General features: G+C 37.8%; 3 protein-coding genes across 6 annotated transcripts; 2 read left to right on the top strand and 1 right to left on the bottom strand.

The window, feature by feature from the left end:
- The first annotated feature begins 4523 nt into the window (after positions 1–4523).
- LOC125778717 (transmembrane protein 134-like) lies at positions 4524–9443 on the top strand. The gene is made up of 2 exons (XM_049457838.1): positions 4524–4617; positions 5782–9443. Exons 1-2 carry the CDS (start codon positions 4524–4526, stop codon positions 6267–6269), a joined length of 582 nt encoding a protein of 193 aa, XP_049313795.1. The 3' UTR covers positions 6270–9443.
- Positions 9444–13533: 4090 nt separating this feature from the next.
- Positions 13534–18511, top strand: LOC105227117 (uncharacterized). Of its 2 annotated transcripts, none has more exons than XM_049459240.1 (3): positions 13534–13845; positions 16252–16414; positions 16485–18511. In XM_049459240.1, the coding sequence occupies exons 2-3, from the start codon at positions 16342–16344 to the stop codon at positions 18029–18031; spliced, it is 1620 nt and encodes a 539-aa protein (XP_049315197.1). In that variant the 5' UTR covers positions 13534–13845; positions 16252–16341; the 3' UTR covers positions 18032–18511. The 2 variants fall into 2 exon arrangements, with proteins under 2 accessions (XP_049315197.1, XP_049315196.1); XM_049459239.1 differs by having other exon boundaries at positions 13534–14255.
- A 1765-nt stretch (positions 18512–20276) lies between these two features.
- On the bottom strand, positions 20277–25408 carry LOC105227118 (FACT complex subunit spt16). Of its 3 annotated transcripts, XM_011206324.4 has the most exons (10): positions 24993–25144; positions 24737–24920; positions 24347–24610; positions 23984–24283; positions 22751–23928; positions 21816–22682; positions 21484–21752; positions 21280–21427; positions 20915–21028; positions 20277–20697 (listed from the first exon to the last, which is right to left on the bottom strand). In XM_011206324.4, the coding sequence occupies exons 2-10, from the start codon at positions 24803–24805 to the stop codon at positions 20526–20528; spliced, it is 3381 nt and encodes a 1126-aa protein (XP_011204626.2). In that variant the 5' UTR covers positions 24806–24920; positions 24993–25144; the 3' UTR covers positions 20277–20525. The 3 variants fall into 3 exon arrangements, with proteins under 3 accessions (XP_011204626.2, XP_029406432.2, XP_049315186.1); XM_029550572.2 differs by lacking the exon at positions 20915–21028 and having other exon boundaries at positions 24993–25408; XM_049459229.1 differs by lacking the exon at positions 20915–21028 and having other exon boundaries at positions 24737–25067.
- Between the last annotated feature and the right edge of the window lie 521 nt (positions 25409–25929).

The raw sequence follows: 25929 nt of genomic DNA, 5'->3' as shown, positions 1-25929 counted from the left end.
TGAGCCTCATCGCTGAACAAAATTTGTCCGAAAAAAAAAAAAACCGAACACTGATTTTGGTAATAAAATTCAATGATTTGCAAGCGTTGCTCGTTAGTAAGTCTATTCATGATGAAATGTCAAAGCATACTGAGCATCTTTCTCTTTGACACCATGTCTGAAATCCCACGTGATCTGTCAAATACTAATGCATGAAAATCCTAACCTCAAAAAAATCACCCGTTATAACTGAATCCGAAATTCAGCGAAATAGTTTCCCAAAACACGGCTACAAAGAAGCCGAATACCCAAACGGTGATCCATATCGAGGTTCCATACTTTTTTTTTTTAAAGAAAAAACGGTGATCAATTTCGAGGTTCCATATTAAAAAAAAAACACAGAAACACAAAATTTAAAAAAGTTACAAACATACATACATACATACATACATACATACATAAATACATACATACATACATACATACATACATAAATACATACATACATACATGCATACATACAAGTGAAGCTAATAAAAGCGTATTAAAAATACCGCAAGACTTTTTTGACAACCCAATACATGTAAAGATTTTCGAACTTCCAGCTGATTTTATACCGCGTATATCACCCAACATGTGAGTTATCTCAATGAAAATGGGAGAGCGTATTTTGCCCATAACAGTGTATCTTTGTGCCTAAATTGGATAAAATTAGACGAAAACTTGACCTAGCCCCCCTATAACAAACATATACAAGATGCGTTCCAAAGTAAACGGGACTTGAAAAAAACAGAACAAATGTTTTTTTCGACAAAATCAATATATTTTATTCAAAATAGTCTCCTTCTGCTTCAATACAGCTTCTGCGTGGTCCAAAAGCATGTCAATCGAGTGTTTTAGCTGGTTATCAGGTATGGCCGCCAGTATGCCGGTGCAAGCCTTTTGAATGGCCTCTACGTTTGCATAACGCTTTCCTTTCATGCGCAAATGCATTTTTCCGCAAAGGAAGAAGTCGCACGGTATCATAACAGGTGAATACGGAGAGTGGTTAATGGTTAAAATGTGCTTTTTGGTCAAATAATCGTCCTTCGAATGTTGGATTCTGAGCAATTTTTGGTCGTCAGTCAATTTGTGCGGAACAAACCGTGCACACACCTTTCGTAAGCCCAAATGTTCGGTGAAAATGCAATAAACCGGTGTTTTGAAGATGTTCAATTTCATTTCCATGAATTTCAATGATGACTTCGGCTGATTTTTGATGAATTCACGCAGAGTTTCGATGGAGTTTCCGGTGATCACGGATTTTGGTTGGCCCACATGTTGATCGTCATTTATATCCTCACGACCACTTTGAAAACGTTGAAACCACTCGTGCACTCTGCTAGGGAATCATCGCCATAACTTGTTTCATTAATTGAAACGTTTCGGTAAAAGTTTTACCAATTTTGAAACAAAATTTTATTTTGGCTCTTTGTTCGAAGCTCATTTTCGCACCGACAACACAAACATACTGACACTTAAAACGCAATAACTTCACTTCCCATTCAATGAAATGTTATGAAATTCTCACTGGACAATCGAAAAAGATAGCAGATCCTAACGCACCAGTCGACATAGTGTTGGGGCCACCAGGGGGCGCTAGATTCAAAAATTCCTGTTTACTTTGGAACGCACCTTATAGCATTCGGCTGACGTTACTCCATATGATTGGTGATGGTATGTGGGGTACCTTGATAAATATAAAAAAATATTTTATTAGTATATGGTATATTAATAGTATGTAGTATTTGCAAAAATGAATTAAATCGGGTCGATACTATCCCAACTTTCTGAATTGTTCATGTCACGTGACAAGCATAAATGGGAAACAAATATATATAGTATATACATATATAGTTCACGTTGCATTGTTGCAATGTTGTGTTCAGATATCATTTGCATATATGACTAAAGTCAACAAAGTGTATTGCGCTACAACATTTACTATCATCTTCTTTACTTTTTGTAATTTAATAGTTATCAACATTTTCATTTACCTCATTCATCATAATATATGTAATATGTCATAACTAATCGCCTGAAGTTGCTGATTAATGACTGTTGATAATATTGTATCATTAACTGGAGTGGATTTCGAAAATTACATTTAATTATTACTTAATAAGTGTAAAATGAAACTAAGATTAGTTGTTAAGACTTTCAAGACCCTAACCAGAAATGGCACGCACTAACTTTAATGCTCAATCTGCGAGATCTGAGTTCTGAATTATATACCGGAGATAAGTGAAAGAAAAAACATAGGCGGACAAATCCACTGGAATCTCCGTACTTTGATTTTAGAAAAATAACTTTAATAAATTTTGAGGGCAATAGCTTTCACATAGTACATAAGTATATCACTTTTGTTGGTAAAAATATGTCGTGAATGTTCCACGGAAGCATTGCTTATAAAAAAAAGAGATCGTTGTAAACCTGAATTGGCATACAACAAGAAGAAACTTTAACTGAAGCTATATTAACCTTCACAGGTTGAAGTTTTCGTACAAGAACTTGGTTTCGATCGATCACTTTGTATGGTAGCTATATGGTCTATTGATCCCATCTAAACAATTTCCTCACAGATTGTACTAGGATCTTGGAGAATAATTCATGTCGAATTTTCTGAAGATATCTCGTCAAGCAATCCGATTTCCATACTAGAATTTCATTTTGATTGTTTAGTTTGTTTAGTAGCTATGTGCTATACCGGTCCAATATAGGCGCTTGCAACAAGTAGGCAGCTTCTCGGAGAGAAAAGAACGTGTGCAAAATTTCAGATCTATAACTCAAAAACTGGACTAGTTCGCATATGTATAGACAGGCTGATAGGCGGATATGGCACAATCGACTCAGCTCTTAACGGTTATAAGGGATAACGCTTATATAGTATAAGGTATACTATACATTTAGTAGTATTTTATATGGTAGGGATCAAAAGTCTGCCTTTTGGGGTGGTACAAACGTGGCAAATTTCCTTCTGGAGGTTACATTGAACTGGATTTATTTGTTACCGGTACTTATGAATCCTTAATTCTTTTTTCCATACATATAACTTGCTGTTGTTGAGAGCTGCAATTTTCCGCCTAAAGATTTTAATGAACATGTCCGAGTTCATTTTCCGTACCGACTGATAACCTTTATTACACATACTTTAGCTTATATAGCAATTGCAAGGAAGATTGAAAACAACTGCCAGAACAACATCGTTGAACCAGGCAGTGATGCATTACTGCATTCATCGTGTTTTCATGTTCTCTATTTACTTGCCACTGTAAACATTGATTGAGCGTTGCGGCTTTGTAAGCATTACTCGGCGAGTGTGAGTACATCGTGTCGATACGCGCGACTGCATTGCTGCACCATAATAGACCAACAAACCATCATCATATTTAATTATCGCGAAGGTTTGCCATTTAAAGGGGTGCATACTAAAATACCTAACTATAAAGTATATGATATTTTAAGGCTGGAGAGTGTACTATATGTAAATATGTCAGTATATGAACGACGGAGACTTGGCAGCGTACCAGTTGTTATTAAATAAGTATAAATAAATACGAGTTTGGTCGGCAATTGTCACACATTTGGCCCATAAACGGTGAGCTCCAATCAGTTGCATGATATGGTACTTAATCAATTACGCGCTGCAAACTCTGCTATGTGAATAATTTGGCTTCTTTGAGGCAAATTTTTTTTTTTTAGAAAGCACGAAATATTAAGTATAAAATGCAGTTATCCACCTATGGGTTTAATAAACGATTGAAGTTTTGTAGAGTATAGTTCCAACTGACGAAACTTGTTAGAAAGTGGCAGAAAGTAAGGTAAAAACGTCCATGTTTTTTCCTACATTTTCCAGAATAGCAATACTGAAGTTAAAGCATCTCGGCAGTCATCCTTTCGCCAAAGCAAGAAGCCTACCCGAACCGGTATTATCAGTTGTTCTTGTAACTGTTATCTAGTCCCCGTTAGGATAGCAAGGTTCAGATAAGTTGTCATTGAGGTCATCGAACGGCATGCCCAAGAAACGTGCTGTCTCGAAGGGGTCGAACTAGAGAGAGGGGGGGTAACAGATTTGTAGGGTTAGCAGCGCATGCAAAGAGGTGGTTATTGTCATGTGGGTACTCCTTGCATGCTGGATATATAGTATATTTGATATGTCAGGATCGACTCTGAATATGTTGGACCAGCTACAGTATCCAGACGAAGCTGCACAAGGATCACTCTCATACTCGAGTACGCCATTTACTGGGAGGCAGTCGGTGGAGGTGTTAGTGACTCCATTGGGAATGGCGATTAGTGCATGTCTGAAGTTTGCTGCGTCCGAAGACTGGTCGGCTTATTGTTTTATGTCGTCGAAGGATTTAGGAAGCACCTCTTGATGCTGCTAAGAGGCGGTTCGCTCCAAGCAGGTGACTGCACTGATGACTTATATGAAAGCATCCCAGCAGAAACTACTTGGAGAGGCCTTCATTATGGTCCTTAACTAGGAGCATACCGGCCTCACTATGCAGGTGTTCGATGGAAAACATCCTGTCGAGTCCGGAGTGCAGTGTCCTGCAAGTTTGCACCTTCATCGTCTGCATCCAGGTGACCATATTGGTGCGTCGTTGTGCTGCCGGCTAGCGACTTGAGGATTTGGTTGTGGCTATTTTCTTTGTGAGAAGTGAAGAAGCGCAGGCCGTCGAATGTCACACCTAAAAACTTTAGATTATTGACAGTCTGAATTTATATGCCATCGACTGCAATGTTAAGGTCAAGTTTTTACTCCTTCGTCCAGTTAGTGAATATGGCCACTGTGGATTTAGTGGGGGAGAGTGTTAGATTCCGTGGTATCCTGACGTCATCAGTGTACAGTTCCCTCTGGTGGTTGAGGGATTTTCGAGATGTAGAAGTTAAACAGCAACGGAGAGATCACCAGTTTAGAGTTTTTACCACGAAACAGTACGGATTATTGTCGGCCTCTCAGAGAGTGCATAGTCCACCTCTTCAACCCTGGAGGGCGCGTAGATTTTTCGATGTTCTCAAGTAGCGTTATATGTTTAACTGTCTCAAAGACTTTTGACAAGTCCAATGCTACGAAGATCTTCCTCTCGCAGGATGGTTGAGGCCACGAACTATATTGTGGTGCTATGCACTTTTGCGGATGCCATGATGGTGGCTAGCTAGACTCAAGCATTATCCGTCTCAACAATTGACTCAAAACGCCTTGTTTATTTATAAGGGTCTTTATGATCAAATTAGTGTTAGACAACACAAAGGATCGACGTTATAAGTTATTCAAGTGAGATCCCTTTTACAATCGACCTTTTAACCTAACCGAAGCCTATAAAAGTTTGCGAAACGATCATATAGCAGACTATTGAAGAAAAGTTCGCACGGTCGGCGATTTTTGACCTTTTGCTCTTCTTATAGTGATATTGTTATTCAAATGGGCTTTGAGTACGTGCTTGGCATGAGTTAAAAATTTGAAATATGAATTACCTAAAATTTTTTCTAAAAAAAAATATCAACTTGAAAAGTTCAAGCTCAGAAGCTTTCCTCGCATCAATAGACAATGAAAATTGGTAGTAAAATAATATTAAAAGCTAACCATACATTTTTACTCTTTATATAAATATTAACATTATTATTATGTTGTTTTTGGACGTAATTATCTTATTCCTATAATCACACCCCTCACTACAAAAATAGTAACGAGTATAACTTGAAGGCATGGCACGCATACTTTTCTGTGAGCTGTCAGCATTTTGCTATTTAAGTAAGCTGTTCTGCGTTTATTTGTGATATTTGTATGGATATATATACCATTTACACTTATACTATATATATACATATATTTGAGTGCTTATATTTACTTTACGCTAATTAAGACCTTCGTGTTTTGTTTACGTTTTTACAGAAACTACACCAAATACGCAGAGGATACGACATCGCGTGACAGCGACTCGCTGATCCAGGAGTACGGCAACATACCCACAGAGGAGACAAACACATACTGTTGGCGGCATCCGAAGGTGCGCGAAAACTGGCGAACTGTATTAGCGGCTGTCACCTTGCTGATTGTCGGCACTGGACTCTTTGTATTCGGCACATTCGCTGTCGCAGATCCGGCGAACACATCACAGGGTGTGGTGTTCTTTGTTGCCGGCTTAATCTGCTTCATACCGGGCGCCTATCACGTCGTCTACATTTGGCTGGCAGCCAAGGGATACAGAGGGTTCGACTTTTACCACCTGCCGTTGTTTACATAAAACAACGACGAAGCCAACACCGTCAACTACCAAGCTAGATGGGTAGACAACAATGACGATGACGATGACGACGGCGACGAAGACGACAACAACGACTACGACATGGGTGAAGGCATTAATCAAGACGTTGGCCATGGCAATGATAAAACCGATAGTAGAATGGCTTAATACGCAACGAAGTTGCATATGTCTCATATATGTACATGTACGCGTATGTTTATCCAGCATTCAGAGCTTGACATTATCCTTTGCTTACAGCGCTGTTTTGTCGTCTTAGAAATTTGCGTGTTGTGTGTTGACCGGCGGCATAGTCGAAATATACAAACATAGCTAATATTACGGTAGAAATAGTCTTCGCCGCGCTTAAAAAGCAGCTGATTTTTTTGTTACTAACATCACAACATCATCATTACATCTTAACTAATTTGTGGCGCTTGGAGTTTTCAAGGCAAACACACTAAAAAATCGTATTGCCTAGCGGTCGCTCACCACCACCATGCGTACACACGTCATTTTGTCGTTGTGGAGTTTGACTAAACACACACACATATACATACATACATAGTTTACTTCGGCCCGGTGGGCAAAGTGCACGCCAAATTTATATGACTTAGAAGGCTGCGTCTCTAACTCATCTTAGTATCTAGTTAAGATATACTAAAAAAACGCTTCTGATATTACATAAACGGTATACTATAGTAAAACGTAGAAAGCAATGAAACAATAAGTGTCACTCTCTTAGTTTTATTACACGTACGAAATTCTAAATTTCACTATCGCTGGTAAATAGTTTTCTATTTAGTTATGTATATTTAGCTGTGTAACTAAGTGTGAATTTCGATACTACTTGCGTAAGGACGGCTACAAATTGCATATGGAAAATGAACTGAACTAAAGTGAAATACATTAGAAGTTAGGGGGAACCGACAAGCGAAGTCGGCTGCTGTGAAAGGAGTTGGAGCTCTAGACGGGTGTTCGTGGGCATGCTGTAGTGACTGAACAAAGAACAAAACCAACATTTGTCATAAATCGAAGCACGTAGCTGGCATTTAATACAGTCAACTTAATATTTCGCTTATAAACCTGCGAAATGTCTACATAAAAATATAAAAATTAATAAATTAATAGTGTCCAAACGATTCCCTTGTAACATTTTCAAAAAAAAGTAATAAAAAATTAAATGTAAAATATGCAAAAGTTAACAACAACGCCTGCACGCCACTAAAAATTAAGAATTATAATAACAACTAAGCGTTTATGCCAAACTAAAAAGTGCACACACATTTTTAGGAAATTTAAGTAACCAATTTAGCAATACAAAGAACGGGCCGTTTTGAAAGCAATGCTGGCAAGAAATTAAAATCCTTTTTTAGCAAAACCTTATTACGTGTGTGCTTAAAATTACTGATTAGTACTGATTTGAAAAAAAATTTTTGATTCGTTTGAAATCGTTTGGCCCCTGAACAAATCCTATCACTGACCGAAAGCTAACTAAAACTAGTACACGAAAATTGTGCAGAGCATACCAACCCCTGATCTATTCACTGTTAAAGTAAACAAATCGCAAAAAATTGTTGCGAACACCGGTTCTCCATAAGGACTGCAAACCCTTGAGTAATTGGTTCGATCTCCCCCCACTCTCGGTCTCTGATGATGTAACGAAATTCTGTTTTAACGTCTCAATTATTCTATGTATCGTCATCTAAAATGCAAAATAACGAAACATCACTTTTCATAAGTTTCCAGGCGAAGGAAAAACAAAGTAATAATAAACACTCATTTTTGAACAAAATTTTAGTTTTGGTTATATATCCGTTATATATCGGTTATATTTGCTATACATATGTTATATGATATATTATATCGTAAGCAATAAAAAAACTCAACCACTCATATTGAAACAAAATTTGAGTTTCGGTTATAAAATGTTTATATATTGGTTATAAAATGGTTATATCTGCTATACATATGTTATATGATGTAGTATATCATAAACAATAAAAAACTCAACCACTCATATTGAAACAAAATTTGAGTTTCGGTTATAAAATGGTTATATATTGGTTACACATTGGTTTTTATTGGTTATGTCTGACAGCCGACAGTTGACAATAAAACAAAATAAAACTCAATATCGCCTTTTTTCATGATACGTTGTTTTGAATTTTAGCTGACGATATACTCGTAATTCTTCTGGCTTCTTGAAGCATCCCAAGTAATATCAACCGCAATAAAAACGCCCGTTCTTCTTTCAAGTCCATACTTTCGTCAAATTGATAATTATCTACTCGAATTTCGAAATCTCCTTGGTATGCAAATGAGTTCAGAGTGTTATTCATTGTAAGGTTATGTTTGGCAGAATACATAATAATAGAGTGTATTGTTGCGAGTGCATGTGTGTGTATAATGCGAAGACTTTCTTTTTGTAATGCATTTGTATAATTTTGAAAATATTGAAGAAATCAAATAAAATCAAGAGGAACGACATACTTAGCTTTTAAGTCATAATATTTAATTCTAAGTAATAATCAAATAAAACTCGAGCAGGCTTTGTAGCAACCAACTACATATGTATGTATGTACATAAGTGTATGTGCGCTGCAATAGCAGCAAGCCGTTCAATCGAATGTGTTACATAAGCTTAAGAATTAAGAAAACCAAAAAATTTACTTATATTTAAATATATTTTTTTATAAAATTTTTTCCTTTTTCGTTACGCCCCACAAGTTGAGAATTTAATTTTACCATTTTGTTTTATTTACATACATACACATACATACATACATGGTGTAAAAACTGCATTCGCATGCGAAATAAATTGTGGAAAAGTTTAGCTCGCTGCAAAGGCAGTGAAATGTTTGTAGAAAACGAGAAACTATGGCGGCATGCAAAATTTGCGAATTTTAAAACCAAATTTGCTTATTATTGTGTCGAGCACAGTACACTTGCGATATTTACTTTTAAATTATTAATTACTAATTATCATTAGCCTAGTATTTAGGTAATCGATCAATGTCCCTCCACTATTTCTGGCAAATACTTTTTTTATTTCGTTTAAAATTTTTATATCGATTTATATATACATACATATATATATAATGCATAATGTACACTTTTAATGCAGGCAATAAGCGATAATAAATATCTCGATTCTTATTTAAAGTAAAATGAAAATTTTGTTTTCTAATTTCCTCGGCAGAGCACGGGTAAAGTATCGCTTGAATGTTCCAAGTAATCGGTGCAGAGCTTATTAAAATATACGGCGATGAAAACTGTTGAAAAGAAGCTTCCCAATCAACTCTGACGGCGTAAATATTTTATACACCTTTATTGGATGAATCCTTCTCGCAGATTTTATTGAATTGGTAATACGAGTATTGCTAGCTTCATATTGGAATAGTTTACAACTCAACTACATTGCGATTAAAATAAAGAAAATAAAGGAGGTTTCTATTCTAAAAATAAACAATACGTTTAACTATTCAAGAACATGTTTACAAGAGGATTTTTCAAAAAACTATTTGCGGAGATATAGCAATTTTGCTGATCCGGCACCCAAACTGGTTCGGCCGGAATTAATCAAACAAGAGAACTTCAGGCGAACCTTTAAACGCGTTTTTCTCGAAACTATTATTTTAACAAGTAAGGAAGGGCTAAGTTCGGGTGTCACCGAACATTTTATACTCTCGCATGATAAAGTGATAATCGAGATTTCATTATCCGTCATTTACATACTTTTTTATTTTGCTGTAAAATTAATTAGAATTAAATTCTGAGAGATTTACCGATATTTTCGGTGAAAAATTAGGTTAGGTTAGGTTAGGCACTGAGTTCTTCGTGTTCGATATAAGGGACCTTGAAAAGTTATAGTCCGATCACGACAATTTTTCCACAAGGGATACCTCAGCTCAAATACCGTATTTGTGTAAAGTTTTATTCCGCTATCATCATTTGTTCCTAATGTGTATATTATAAAGAGAAGGCATCAGATGGAATTCAAAATAGCGTTATATTGGAAGAAGGCGTGGTTGTGAACCGATTTCACCCATATTTCGTACATGTCATCAGGGTGTTAAGGAAATATTATATACCGAATTTCATTAAAATCGGTAGAGTAGTTCCTGAGATATGGTTTTTGGTCCATAAGTGGGCGACGCCACGCCCATTTTCAATTTTTAAAAAAAGTCTGGGTGCAGCTTCCTTCTGCCATTTCTTCCGTAAAATTTTGTGTTTCTGACGTTTTTTGTTAGTCGGTTAAGGCACTTTTAGTGATTTTCAACATAACCTTTGTATGGGAGGTGGGCGTGGTTATTATCCGATTTCTTCCATTTTTAAACTGTATATGGAGATGCCTGAAGGAAACGATTCTGTAGAGTTTGGTTGACATAGCTATAGTAGTTTCCGAGATATGTACAAAAAACTTTTTAGGGGGCGGGGCCACGCCCACTTTTCCAAAAAAATTACGTCCAAATATGCCCCTCCCTAATGTGATCCTTTGTGCCAAATTTCATTTTAATATCTTTATTTATGGCTTAGTTATGACACTTTATAGGTTTTCGGTTTCCGCCATTTTGTGGGCGTGGCAGTGGGCCGATTTTGCCCATCTTCGAACTTAACCTTCTTATGGAGCCAAGAAATACGTGTACCAAGTTTCATCATGATATCTCAATTTTTACTCAAGTTACAGCTTGCACGGACGGACGGACGGACAGACAGACATCCGAATTTCAACTCTACTCGTCGCCCTGATCACTTTGGTATATATAACCCTATATCTGACTCTTTTCGTTTTAGGACTTACAAACAACCGTTATGTGAACAAAACTATAATACTCTCTTTAGCAACTTTGTTGCGAGAGTATAAAAACGATACCCTGATTTCTCAGGTTTTACCAAATTTTAAAATTTTTAGAGAGCCTTAGTTATAGATGTATGATGTTAGTTATAGATATATAGATCCATATCCTCAAATTCCAATTTTAACATTTTTGTTTTTTAATTCGAAACATACAGAAAAAACGGGACAAAACAAGAAGTCAGGCAGTCACCGTTTAAAAAAAATTCCAACTTTTCCGTAAAACCACACATTGTGACATTGGGTCTAATAATTTAATCAGCATCGAAATTGAATTCGATCATTGATACCGTCGATAGCATACTTACGATAAATAAATTTGCCAATATCGATACGGAACTTTAAATCTGTCCAAACCCGTAAATGAACCTATAATATAAACGCGTGATAATTTTTCGGGGATGTAATGGGGTATATTATATTTCTGGATAAGCAGTTACAGTTGTAGGACAATACCCATTTCGTATTCTTGCTTCCTCGCCCCGCACCCTGGAAGCGTCAGTAACCCTAGTGTAAGATGTGATAGCCAACCGTTGTGGAGCCTTGGTCATGGCTAAAAGAGAGGTATTTTCAGCGAAGTTTAAGGGTTCACAGAAGTCTAATTGCAGCGTCTGTTCATCAGAGGTGCGACTGCGAGTGGGCGTCTGTCTTGAAACAAGCGGTTGCGTATTCGCCACGTAGAAACCACTCCCAATGAAAAGGAAACAACAGTCTTGGATAAAATACCCCACTTTTAATGACGGCCACAGAAAACGTAGTGCATACTCTTCGAATGTCCGGTCTCTAAGTTGGGCAATAAAATCAGTCTTATTACTTAATTGTCAAACCTCGAATGACCAAAGATGTTTTTTATGAGCGGTTGGAGCGCGTTTATGACAACTGCTCCTGGGCAAAGAAGAGAACAGTCGGAAAATTCAGCGTCAATGGTAAAAACTCTTCAAATGGGATGAGCAGGAGCGACTACTAGATACCGGTACAAGAAAATTAATCAAGTTACTTGGCTGTCTCCGAATCGAAAAGCTTGTAACCAGATCGATCTTGTTGTGATAGGTGGATGACACGTCTCTGGTACCCTTGCCGTGCATAGGTTCCGAGGACTTAACATCGTCTCGGACAGTAGTCCGAGGTACGTCCCCGCTTCTGTGCAGCAAAGCTCGCCCGTTAATAAACACAAGTAGGTCAAGAAGCTACTACGAGTATCACAACCGATTAGTGATGGCCACCGCAAGGATGATGATGATCATTAACTTCGGCAAATCGGATAGAGAATATGATTGAACCAAATTCGTATACTTTTACAAAATAGTTGCAACTTTTCTTAACATATGAAACGGATGAAGACAACGAGAGCTTTGATCACTTACTACTACAACAACCATTGATATGCGGATCTTGTAAGCAGCGAAGGGTTCCGTAGGCCTCTTACTATTTATTGCTTTTTGCTGCTTGTAGCTGGTCAACGCTGGTCCAGGTAGTCCACTAGTGAACCACAAGAAGCCATTCTGCTAACCCATTCCCTTTCTGCTGTTAGGACAGACCTGTTCTAACAAGCTCCTCAGCCTTACAGTTTCATAAAATACCCCTATAGCTTGGTACCGAATCCAGTCTAATCGAAAAAAACTCGATGCCTGAGATAAGGAGTACAATCCACCTTTCCCAGGTCTGGAGCGCGTTGTCAGCGAACTCAAGGAATAGTGTACTCATGGCTCGCAGTCATCTAAGTATCTACTTTTTTTTGAGTCTGAGGGTATCTTTTGCAACCATACACATTGAGGCTATATCTACCAAATCATACATCCACCATACAAGTATATCTATGTATATCCATCGTCAATTTTTTCGCGAGTGTGATATTTTCCAGCGCCTTCCACCAAACAAAAACTCATAAGTACACGGTATTCAAAAAATTTCTCCAAGTATGAGAGCTACGTCGACCCCGTAGGCAATCACCAAGGGAAGCTGACATTCTCAAGCTTTTCCAGAAGATCAATAGCAATCGTGATCCAGAAACGTAGCGAAAGAGTTCCCCCTAGAGGGGTGCCCATACTTAAGTAATAAAAGCACATGATTCCATGGAATGTTTCCCTACAGTAGAAGTGGCCATTCAGGTCACATACAAAAAACATCATGATCCCTGTCACCAACGATACGTATTAGCGAATTTGACTAATTTCCCATATCTATTCAAAAATTAGAAATTGACGTTCTGCATGCCATAATTAAATGTAGAAAAAGGTAGACATGTAGGTAAGTGCTCTTTAAAATGAAGAAGCATATGAGTTCACGAGTGCAACAAAATTAAAGTCAACAAATGCCATTGAACTTAAAGGACAAAGGACTTTCTCTTGCAAAACTTAACAGTACCATTTGAATAACTGTATTATTGATTCAACAAAGTAACAATGCTTCCGAGTAACCCAGAACTACAGGACGTATACGTGACAGAGAGAATAACAAATATTTCTCAGCGGTTAATGATAACCAACTCGTTATACCGTTACTTTGGTTTGGGAGAATGGAAAGTTACTAAAGTCGCAAAAGCAATTGGCACGGAACTATCGAATTGCAGACCAAAAAATTGATTTGCACGGTGTTAATTGCAGAAATGCGACGTTATTAACGCAAATCGTAGTTTTGCATGGAGCCGTTAGCTCACCAATTACGGAGCACATCAATTTAAGTGAACAACTGTTGTAATTGATTACGAACGGTACAACTTCGGTACAAATATTGTGGATATAGAAATCTTGTATGGGTGTTTATGTACGATGTACGTTGAACGAATCTACAAATTGACTGAGTAGTATTTCTTATGCCTATGGGCAAGAAAGTGAAAGTTCTGAGTTGCAAAATTCAAGCCATCAACAATTTCAAAATTGAACTAAAAGTGCTAAGGATAAAAATACATTTATATTTATCTGTTGGTTAACAAAGTCCTAGTGTGTTTTGAAGAAATGTATACATAGACATACATATATTGTATAAACATATGTATTTAAGTGTTGTATGTATGGTTTATTTTTACTAAAGATAGTGGTTTTTGTGCTGTCGTTTCATTCGAATGTCAATTAACTTTTGTCTGGACAGGCGCCCTACGCAATTCTATTCTTTATAAATATTTGATGGAATACGTAAGTCACGAGATTGTATCGGTCATTGTTTTATGCCACTAAGGTGATCGGTTTTTGACCTCATTATGTTGTCGGGCTAATCAGCAATCGCTTTTTTTTTGACAATTCGAGAAGCCAAAATAAATTTATCAACACCCGCACTAGTAAAAAAAACGTAGCTAAGAGTCCTAGAAGCATTTGCCACTGAGACATGAAATATTTCGGTATACTAATCACTCAATTTAGCCAAAACATGCATAAGTTCCACCTGCGCTTCGTGCTTTTATGAAGTACCTATGCTTTACATCAATCGTAGGGAATAAATATCATATCCAGAACTGCCAAATTTTTAATTTAGTAGTCCAAATATAATTACTTTCCAAAACTAATTTAATATTGCTTCGATAATTGAAGGGTGAGGTGTAAGAAAGCAGGTAATAATGGCGATCGCTGAGGTGTAGTACTCGTAGTACTCGTATTACTATTTAAATCTAAATCTGAATTGGCATTGAGATGTCTTGGGTGCAGTGACCATATTTCTGTCATTAAAAAGTGTATATTTTAACTGTAAGCCGCTCGTAGGCAGCAGAGTAATTATCTGAGATAAAGCCGCCAATTACAGACGTAATGAGATTTCCAATAGGGATGTTATAAAAATAGACCGACAGGGACAGCAAACGACGCCATATTTTTCCTGTTCTTTTGACATTTCTCTTCAGTAAGGTTTGCCATTTCATAATGAACAAACATACGATCCAACAACGAGTCGAAATGGTTAAAATTTACTACCGAAATTCGGAGTTAGTGGAGTCAACTTTAAAAGCGTTACGTCCAATTTATGGTCGTCATAATCGTCCTGTCAGACGAACAATTGAGCGTCTAGTGGAAAAGTTTAAGTCCACAGCCACGGTAAAAAATGTTCCCGTGTTAGAGAGACAATCAATTGAAGAAGATCCAAACCAGTTTCTCACACGTCGTTGTCAAGCGTTGAACATCACTGTGACGTCGTTGTGGCAAATTTTGTGAAAAGATCTTGGCCTCCATCTTTACAAGATCAAATTGACGCAAGAACTTAAGCCGCTTGACACCAGAATCGTCGTATGTTCGTGAATTGTGCTGAGCAACAGCTTGAAAATGATCCGGAGTTTTATCGAAAAATCATCTTCAGCGATGAGACTCACTTCTGGCTGAATGGCTTCGACAATAAACAACATATGCGTTATTGGTCAAGCAGCAATCCACACGTACTCCATGAGTCACTATTGCATCCCGAAAAAACTACTGAGATTTATGGGTCGGCAGCGTCTTTGTGCAATACTTCCTTCATAATGATCCGCCCCAATTGGATAAAATGGACTTCAAACCTAAGCATATGCCAAGGTCATTTTTGGTCCATACCTAAAAGTTCTGGGCATTCATGGCCTCACTGCAAATCAGCCAATATACCTAACCTAACCTAGACTACGGACCTTATCAAGAATGCTGTCAAAGTTTCATACATTTCATACAATCATTCTCAAGTTATCGGCATCAAAGCTCTTTCGATATTTTTATTTACAAAAAGTGAATTTCGATTTTTGACAAGAAATTGTGTCCCGTTGGGGAAAAACCCCTGAATACACAACTGAGTCCAACCGACAATCTGCTGAATGGTTGTTAACTGATAAAAGTCGGACGACTTCTCCAAAGCGCCCGATAAAACAAACAAGGGTTTAATTAGTTTTTTAGGGAATATGTCATTTTTTTCATCAACAATCTCGATTATTGTAAAACAATCAAGAGACGAAATTCGTTCATTACAGATCGATTGACTGTCGAGGTTAATTTTAAAAGATTTTTCAATGCACGTAGTGCAAATTGAATCCGCCTGAAAAAAGATGGTGTAGGCTCGTAAAGCTTTTCGCTATGAATAGGTCTACGTCGAGAAAGTGTATCGAGATATTTATAATGTTAATGAAAGAACTAACGATCACCCTAAAGCGCAAATACATCCATATTATACTATAAATGTTTTCAGTTTCAGTGGATAGGCGGATATTCTTGTCTGTCTTTTTGCAATAGCTTGGAATATAATCATTAAAAATTTAACGGCCTTGTAAAACACATAATGGCGACAGAGTCAGAGCCAAGCACAGTTGAACATGAATCCAACGAGTCGGATGAAGACTGTGAGGTATACTGTAAGTCATATTTATAAACAAGCTATCACAATAAATTTGATTAGAATTATTGACAGAAATATAATTTTAGTCCTCAAACCAGTCAACGAGTACAACATCGTGGAGAAAATCAAAGAAGCGAACAAGGTTTTATTTGAAGAAACGACCGAAGTTAATGAGAATGCAGTGTGTGCGGATGCCAGCGACATAACTGGAGATTCAGCAACAGAAACAGAGGCGGGAGTTCCACTACGCAAAGTAACTTTCGCGCCTAATTTAGAAACTTACGAACCGGATAACGCGCTCTTGGAAACACTGAAACTTACACGTGAGTTCGAGGAAGCAGTTGCCGAGGCAAAGGAGCTCGATAGAAAATTGGCGACTATTTGTGAATATCAAACGATTACCGAAGAAACAAACGCCAACGCCGAAGAAATAACTAATACAGAAGTTGTTGAAGAAGATATGACAGATCAAAAAGTTGTAGAAACTCTGCCTTTAACAGAGGCAACACAAGAAGGTGACGCAATTATGCCGGAGTCAACAGTTGATGTTCCAAGCGCAATAGCTGCTGAGTCAACCGCTCAGCCAGATGTCGAAGATGATATTATGGAGGAGATTTGTGAAGAAATTGTAGTAATGGATATGGAAAATAAGGAAGTAAAACCCGATACAATGAAGATGCCAGTAGACAACCCGCGACGCATGGTAAAAATGCGTACATTTGATTGCGCCGAAGAAGATCCACCTGATATAAATGAAGACGAGCAAGACAATAAAAGTCTGACCAACCTACTAACTTCTGATGGTGAAGAAGAGTGCTGCAGTGCTGCCACATTCGATATTAACGACGCCAATAGCGACCTAGACGTAGATGATATTGAAGCGGATACGAGTACAAACGAAGCCGAAGGCAAAGTAAATATGCATACCGACGAAGAGCCCAACTCCTCGAACAACGATGTGACAAATACGGAGGGCTATGACCAGGACGATGATGACGATGATCTCTCAATTATAGTTGCCTCTTACCTACCCGATGATTTCGATCAGAAGCGCGTGAGCAGTGGTCGCCGCAAACCCATTAATAAATCACGGCGTTTACTCGCCCCATTAAGTAAGCGCTTTTCTTTCCGCGGTAAGTCACTAGCTCGTAATGCCATCGGCACAACAAGCCATGATGTAGATGGTTGTAGCAGTGGCCACAGCGCTACAGCACGAGCGCGCCGACCTCATTTACCCCCACCGGAAGTGACCGATTTAAAATTGAACTACCGCACCTGCTGCGAATATCGACGTCACTTGTCGCAGCCCGAGAAGCTACCCAAATACACGGGATATCTATCGGAATATGGACTGAGTCGCCAGCAACTCGAGGTGCGCGAAGAGAATTTGCAACGGCAACAGCGTTATGTGTTGCAGCAGGCATTGAAGGCCAACGATGCGGAGATGCGCAAAATGCAGGACAATGAACGGGCCTTCACCACATGGTTGCGCAATAAAATGCGCTTTCCCATCAATAAAACCCGCAACATGTTCGATGTAAAGCACCGTAGTCTAGATGCTGGGTTTGGGAGTGGCGCTGGCGCTTGTGGCGGCAATAGTGCTGTGCGTAATGCCAGCGGAAAACGGAAATGAAATGACTAGTGAAGTAGTTTATTTCAAGCATGAAGGATCTGCCGTGGAATAGTGAACCTATGTTTGAGCTGAGAATATTGAGAGGCAGGATAGCAAACACAACAAAACACCATGAATTTTGCTTTTGTATTTGGTTAATTGATTCGTTAATGTTATATTATCTTTTGTCTTGCTCTGGCCTATGTATTGATTGATTTTTAATTATAGAAAATGTTTTTAGTACTAGTGAAAAATTATTTGTTTTAAACTTTTTGTCCCAATTGGCTGCCGAGGCGAATTTTTCCTCGGCAAAGTCATTCGCCATAGATAGAAACAGGTAGTAATCACTTGCTGCCAGGTTCGGACTATAAAATGGATATATAAGCACCTTTCAACCACGCCCCACGGAGTTTCTGGCGGGGCACTATCCATGTGTGTGTCTTGGCGTTGTCCTGATGGAGCACAATTTCTTTCCTATTGGTCAAAATTGGTACGAATTTACAGTTTGACCGTCGAGGAGCAGCTCAAACTACATGATTTCCTGCTGATCTCATTAGTCACAAATCAAAACCTTCCTGGCCGTTAATTCTAGCTTGGCCTCGTTTTCGCCGGCTCACCGCGTTTCGACCACGACCATTGCTTGACGTTGTCGTCAGTAACGTACTTTTCATCATCAATAACCAACCGCTTCGGAAATGGATCGATTTCGTTACGATTCAGAGGCGATTCGCGGATGAAAATTGAATCCATAAATTTTTTTATGCTAACTCTTGTGAAAACATCAGTTCGGCTTGTTTTAGTACCCAGCCTTAGTGAATTGTATCCGAAAGATTTCATGTGTAATACTAACGTTCGAACCTTCAAAATAGTAGAGATGGTTCTCTGTTGTTGTTGTACAGGGTATATAATCTCCATTAGGATGATAGGGATTAGATAAGTTGTCATCGATGTCATCCAACGGTAAGCCCAGAAAACGTGCTGTTTCGACGGGGTTGGACCAGATGTGTGGGGTTAGCAGGGCATGCAAAGAGGTGGCTGGTGTCATGCGGAGACTCATTGCACGCTGGACATATGTTTGATATGTCAAGGTCTATTCTGGATAAGTAGGGGTTTAACCTGCTACAGCACCCAGCAAAAGCTGCTTTGAGCGTCAGGCAGTAGTTAAGGACCGGCCGGTCGATTGCCTTGTATGCAAGGATTTTGTTGCGGCTCTGTACTTTGGTAATAATCGCAGTCGTGTGAGGAGTGAAGGAGCACAAGCTGTCTTAAGTCACTCCTAAAATCTTAGGGTTATTGACAGTCGGAATCTTAACGCCATCGACCACAGTATTAAGATCAAGTCTATACTCCTTCGTCCAGTTTGTGAATATGGTCGCTGTGGATTTAGTGGGGGAGGATGTTAACTTCCAAGCAGCGAGGAAACGAGAAAGATCGGAGAGATAGCCTTTTACGTTTCAGCACACACCAACGATTCCATTGGCCGACGTCATTATCAAGCAATCATCAGCGTACGAGGTGATAGAAATTCCCTCTCGAGGTTGCAAGTTTCGAGATGTAGAAGTTAAACAGTAACGAGGAGGGGACACCACCCTGCGGAACCCCTTGTTTCTCAGTTTTGATTTTTTAGCTCGAAATAGCACGGATGTTTGACGACCGCTCAGATAGTTCATAGTCCAGCTCTTCAAACCTGAAAGTAGCGTAGATTTTTCGACGTCCTCAAGTAGCATTGTGTGATTAAGTGTGTCAAAGGTTCTCTGTTTCCTGTTCAAAAACAAAAAAGAACGCATTTGATGTTTTACGCTCAATTGAGGTATTCGTTTGCAGCTGTTACCTGCTCTCGAACGTTCTACAGCAAGCCCGAATGTTCTGCTAGCTAACGGAAACGTCGAAAGTGCTGGCCGGATTTACTTAAAATTTTCAGAGAATAATAAGATTATACTTTAAGGAAATGCAAAAAAATTTGGAAAATTCTGGCTACAACTAACACCATGAAGACATCATGAAAGGAACATGGCTGATTTTGACATTATTATGTTTATACATATGTATATTGTATTAACGTCAAATTGTTGGCTTTGTTTTCATCAAAGAAGTTTATATTATTAAACATATATTGATCATAGCCATGCTCGCTACAATAAATATTTGACTTTGCATTGAATATCAAATAGAGTTAACAGCTGAAATTGTGTATATTACACAATATTTCGCCCAAGCGCAGAACTAACGCTTTTATAACCAAAAGTAAAAATGAAAGAATGCAAGATTTACAAATGGAATATTGATTTATATTCAAACTTATTTTTAATGTTTATAAATTTCAATCTCTGTTAATAGCTAAATATACATTCTGCAATAAAACTGGCTGATTTTAGAGACAAACAAAACATACAAAATAATCGGACAGTAAACACTAAACAAACAGTGCATTACATGGTATTCATTCATTCTGTGGGACATTTTGGGCTATTTGTAATTGTATGTGTTACGCCGTTCTTGCGCAGTGTGTGTGGGCTCAGTGACGCGATTTCTTCGATTTGTGGCCATGGTCTCGACTGTCATCGCGCGACCGCTTGTGGCTGCTGCTGCTGCTATGATGACTGCCCTTATCTTTGCTCCTGTCCTTGTGCGACGACGATGAGGAATGATGCTTGTCACGACTGCGATCATGATGTTTATCCTTGGAGCTGTTTTTAGACAAAAAAACAAAAAAATTGATCAATGCAATGTTAAGAAATAAACTGACAGTGTTGGGAGATTAAAAAATTATATAATTTTGATGTTGTTAATCTTATAGATGTTTGAGAAAATCTTGCCAATTCGTAAAGAATGAGAAAATTTTAATTAGAAAAATAAATTTCGAAGTGTGTTTTGTGTAATTTGCATTTGTGGCGAATAACAAACCTATGCCCGCTCGAACTGGCATGCTTGGCAGATTTTGAATGTGATGAGTTTGAAGTTGAGGCAGTACTTTTACTCTTTTTACTTTGTCGAAGTTGCACTTCACGATCTCTGCGACTGCAGTAAAGTGATGTTAGCAAAATATAGAATTAAATATTTATAAGTACTTAAAAAAATGTATGAACATAGATCAGCTGAACAATAAGACATCAGTAAAAGGCAAAAATAATTCAATAATTTCAAATTAATTAATTTAATATTTCACTTGAAGCTTTTTTGAGGATAATTGGCGTTGTAGGAACGCGTCGAAATGACAGGATACATATTCGATTCTAAGTCAAAGCTTAGCCTATATTTCGATTACTCACCTGTGTTTTGAACTTTTCGAGTGTTTCTTTGAATCATAATGTTTGCCATTGGGTTTGTCATCAGTATACTCCTGATTGCGGTCCTCCTCGGCAGCCTCACGCTCCAAATCTGACCAATCCTTACCCGACTCCTCATCAGAGCCAAGTTCTGCGAAACCAAGTTAATATTATTATATATTTTTTATTTGTAAATTTCTTTTTTACCTTCACTATCATCGCTCTCATCCTCAGATGCCTCTGAATATTCTGAATCATCTTCATCTGACTCTTCGTCAGATTCGATGTCAGTAGGCTCATACGCCTCATCCTCTTCAGATTCCTCTTCCTCATTTTCATCTTCACTACCCGAGTCGGCGTCTAAGAACGTCCAACCGCCTTGCTCGAAAAATCCCTCCGGATCATCTGTGATCGTTTTCATAATCTTTGCCCAATTCAAAGACTGGATACCTTCAGAGTAACGGATATCACATGAACTGCGAACAAGATGAGAAGTTTTAAAATTTGTACTCATAGTAATTACAATATTTAAAGCTTACTTCAACCACTCCTTCACGTGATCCAGCAAATTCATTGGAATAGCGTTTACCATAGCAACCTTTCTCTGGTAATCTTTGAAAACGAAAATCATATCGAAATTTCGAAGATGAAACTGTACACGTTCGAAATGTACCAATTCGACATCATCCAGAGTTATAACGAATGGTGGCCACTCTGTTAGGTTCACCAAGCTGCCCGAAGTTGGCTGCAAAGTAACTGTACTGCGAAAAGGTGCACCAGGGAAACCCAATTCACGGAATGGCGTGTCGAATTCAACCTGTTGTTTGGTCATAGACTCGACTTTCTCGCAGAAACTTTTGAATGCCGTTTTCAATTTATGTCGCAATTCGCGCTCCGCCTGTTCAGCTGCCAAATCATCACGATCATGCATGTGCTGATGCTTGCCCAAATCGGTGGTGATCTCGCCAACCTCTGTATAGAATTGGACATCTACATGCTTCTTCTTGCCAAACATAATAGCGTGTTTAAGATGAAAATGCAACAAAATTATCATTTCACCATCACAGGGTTGGAAGAAAGCACTTTTAATGTTGTTATATAATATGTCAACTTTATCACCGCGCACAGAGACGTAGCGAAAGCCATTTGTGTGCGCCTCCAAACTACCAGTCATACGTTTGGTTACAATATTTGGACGTATGTATAAATCTTTCAGTTTAGGATTACCCTTATTCTGCGATAAAATCAGTGTATCTTGCTTGACAAGATCTTCTTTCTCCCGTTCTTCGGCTTCGCGCGTCTTAAATCGTTTCTGAACTTCCTTAATAAGGCGGAAGGTATTGTTTAGATTTGCTGATGGTGCAGTTACTTCGCCGTGTTCTTTCACGTTCGAAGAACGATAGGTGCTGATGAAGAAAGAAATAAATTATTATCAATATTACAAAAGCAAACTTGCTGAAAACTTATAACTTACACTTCCTTAAGGAATGTCGCCTCTGGTTGCGGGTATAGGCCGCCCTCATTGCGACCCATCGTTGCTCCTGGGTGAAAGAAATTGATACGTAGGTATGTGTACTCGCCCTCAACCGACTGAGAAATGTTCTTGATTGTGGAAATGTGGAAGGGAACTGGTATGCCAAAAATTGGCAGTATGACAGTTTCATACTTTTTGTCAACATATAATTTTAGTTCCTTTACTTCAGGTTCTCGTGGCATTTGACTGACAGATTTATAAGAGACGGTGTTCTTTCGCACTTTTTCGACTTCCTTAGACTCTCCCTGCTTAGCCAAACGTTCTTTTGCTTTTTCATTCAGAAGTTGAGCTAACTCTTTTTGATGTTGCTTACGTTTTTCCTCCGTGTTAGTTTCCGTACGTAATTTATTTTCAAGTACAGCATTACGTTTGCTTCGACCCAGTATCTCCGAGCCTTTGTCTTCCTTAACCTCTTCTTTCTCATCACCATCTTCCTCTTCGCTATCATCTTTTATAAATATTCCAATATTTTTTATTTTCTTCTTTGAAGGTGTCATTATATTGGCCGGTGCAGTGTCCCCTACCAGCACAGTATCGCCAACGAATAGGGCGTATGTTTTGCCTTCCTTCTCAGAGGCTTCTGTATTGGTGAGGTTAGCTATACCAACGTTCACATTGAATACCATATTCTTCCGCACTTCAGCGTGACATTTTGGTCCTATAACTATTGAGTTCTCTCGAAACTCAATTCCCATAGCAAATCCAAAAGTTTTAGTAAAGTTGTCCTGCAATTTTGGCTTCTCTTTCTTTATATATTCCACTGTGGTATCGTATATTTCATTCAACTTGGCGCCAGGTTTTAAGAGTTTTAAAATTTCCTCTTGCACATTAACAAGGAAATTGTAATTTTCTTGCATGGTATCGGTGGGGTTCACCAAAAAAGTACGTGAGATATTTGAGCAATAAAATTTGTAACGCGCGCCCAAGGAGCAAACAATAGCTCCAAAATGCAAATAATTCTTGTCACTTAGTGCTGAAAATTTCAAACTGTAAGAGCCCCCAGATTGTATGATAGGAGTATAACACATTTCTAATACTGAAGTGTCTACACCAGAAACGTACTTCTTGTCGGTAAGTGCTGATTCAACACCTTCTGAGAGTTTAGAATGTTTTATTTTCTGTAAAATTAAAAATTAGATTATAATGAATACAAATATATATGTTTATTTGTACCTTATCAGAGTCAATAATATCCATGATTTCGTCTTTCAAATATTTGTTAAATATATCCACAGATACAAGTGATGCTTTTCGAATATTATTAATTTCAGATTCGTCCTTTGTGCACATAATGTACGCTAATGGGGCACCAACATCTGTATTTTCAAAGCTCTCACTCTTTAGAGCAGCTTTCCAAGAATCACAAAATTCACTTGAAGCTAGATCTTTGGCAAAAACTCCCAACGTTTTGCCTTTATTAGATGATTTCATCGCATCTTTCAATTTATCGAAGTTATCCTTGTCTTTGTTATTCTAAAGCAAAATTATATGGATGTTTTATTTCGAATAAAAAATTAAGCTTTTAGTTGTTCTTACCCTATCGCGCAGCAATAGTTTAATATCAGGAACACCATCCTCCTTACAATTTTCAATCTGCTTAAGAAATTCAATCTTTTTCTTACTTGCCAGAAAATATACCGAGTCTTTAGTGAAAATTGATATCGTATCGGTGAGTTCATAGCCCAATAGCCATATCTCCAGCGCCCGTGACTTGGAGTAAACTATATCTTCATCAACTCCCACCACGCACATGATGCAGTCCACTTTTTTCAATATATCATCATGTGCCAATGTTGGTTCCTGTTGTTAAAAATAAATATATTTTTAGTTAATAATTTGTATTTATATATATGTGTACATGAATATATCAACACATATTTTTGTGCCAAATTCACATGGTTTCTATCTATAGCTCTATATACTAACCCGCCATTCCAAATATAATCTTTTAATTCGGCGCAAAAACGTGTCTTTGTCTAAAACGTAATTAGACATTTTGCAGCTGCTGATCCTTCAGGCCAGTCACTGTACCAGCACGTTTGTTTAATAGAAGAAATGAATGTAAAATAAATTGACGATAAACAAAAGTGGTGAAATACACTTTCGCGAACTGCAAGTAAATTCACAGATTATTGCTAACAATTATCTATATATGTATTACTGATTTTAACACTATGCTCACTGCAAAAATGAAGCTAAAATGCCGGTAATTTTATGCAAAAATTCCTCCAGACAACTCGCGTCTGCCAAAAATTGTTGAAAGGAAAACAGCAGCGTGAATCGAAAATTCGCCGCGAATATAAGAGTTGCATGTAATTACACTGAAATAGTAGTTTCTGAAATGTATTCAGTACAACTTTCAGGAATATTTTAAAAGATATAATGTCCTATATTGTTTTATACAGCGTTTTCAAGAGATATGTAGTGAGAAAATAAAACTTTTGCGTAACAGAGACACATTTTTCAATTTGTGACATTAAAATGCTCGTAATATTCTTATAATTTTGCTTCATTACAACCCTGACAAATCAGTTGTATTTGGTGGCGAATTCGATGTGTTTTGTGCGAATATGTGAATTCGCGCCAAATTTCAACCATAAACTGTTTTCGATGGTGATAATTCTTACACTACACTGTTTTTCAAACTGTAATACCAATTATTTGAATAGTGTTAAAGAATCGGTAGATAAATGAATTTGGAAGAGCTTATCGGTGAAGAGTTTCTATTAAAATATCTCATTAGGCAAACATCCGTATTTTGTGCTCTGAGTATGTGATTGGATTGGGATGAATGGGATCCATTATATAAATACTCTCTCTTATTGACATTCAAATTCTTCTGATATGTTTTCAGCTTTGATTAATAAAGAAGTAATTCTAATTCTATGCCTTATAGCAAACCGACCTTATTTATATTAATAAGTACATATGGAAAGTGTATAACATACCTTACATTTGAAAAATTCAATTTTTTTATTATTTTAAATAAATTGATGTTATCTTAAAATAGCCGTAACCTCCGTTCCACACTGCATACCTTGCTTATTGGTACCACTAGCCAAATACATCATCTCTAACTAATTTCGGACGAGTGGCAACGCTGTTGGTAGCTCTCTTTG

The sequence above is a fragment of the Bactrocera dorsalis genome, chromosome 5, assembly GCF_023373825.1.
Source record: "Bactrocera dorsalis isolate Fly_Bdor chromosome 5, ASM2337382v1, whole genome shotgun sequence".
Taxonomy (NCBI): domain Eukaryota; kingdom Metazoa; phylum Arthropoda; class Insecta; order Diptera; family Tephritidae; genus Bactrocera; species Bactrocera dorsalis.
Note: the sequence above shows the minus strand (reverse complement) of the source record. Positions and strands in the feature narration are given on the sequence as shown.

What these genes read in the sequence shown, in the direction of transcription:
- LOC105227117 (XM_049459240.1), top strand. Translation starts at nt 16,342, where the DNA reads ATGGCGACAGAGTCAGAGCCAAGCACAGTTGAACATGAATCCAACGAG. An exon ending in TGAAGACTGTGAGGTATACT is followed by an intron (nt 16,415 to 16,484) that starts GTAAGTCATATT and finishes ATATAATTTTAG; the next exon opens with TCCTCAAACCAGTCAACGAG.
- LOC105227118 (XM_011206324.4), bottom strand. Translation starts at nt 24,805, where the DNA reads ATGTCTAATTACGTTTTAGACAAAGACACGTTTTTGCGCCGAATTAAA. An exon ending in GCGACATTCCTTAAGGAAGT is followed by an intron (nt 22,683 to 22,750) that starts GTAAGTTATAAG and finishes TTTCTTCATCAG; the next exon opens with CACCTATCGTTCTTCGAACG. An exon ending in TCGAAAAGTTCAAAACACAG is followed by an intron (nt 21,029 to 21,279) that starts GTGAGTAATCGA and finishes ACTTTACTGCAG; the next exon opens with TCGCAGAGATCGTGAAGTGC.
- LOC125778717 (XM_049457838.1), top strand. Translation starts at nt 4,524, where the DNA reads ATGCAGGTGTTCGATGGAAAACATCCTGTCGAGTCCGGAGTGCAGTGT. An exon ending in GCATCCAGGTGACCATATTG is followed by an intron (nt 4,618 to 5,781) that starts GTGCGTCGTTGT and finishes TATTTAAGTAAG; the next exon opens with CTGTTCTGCGTTTATTTGTG.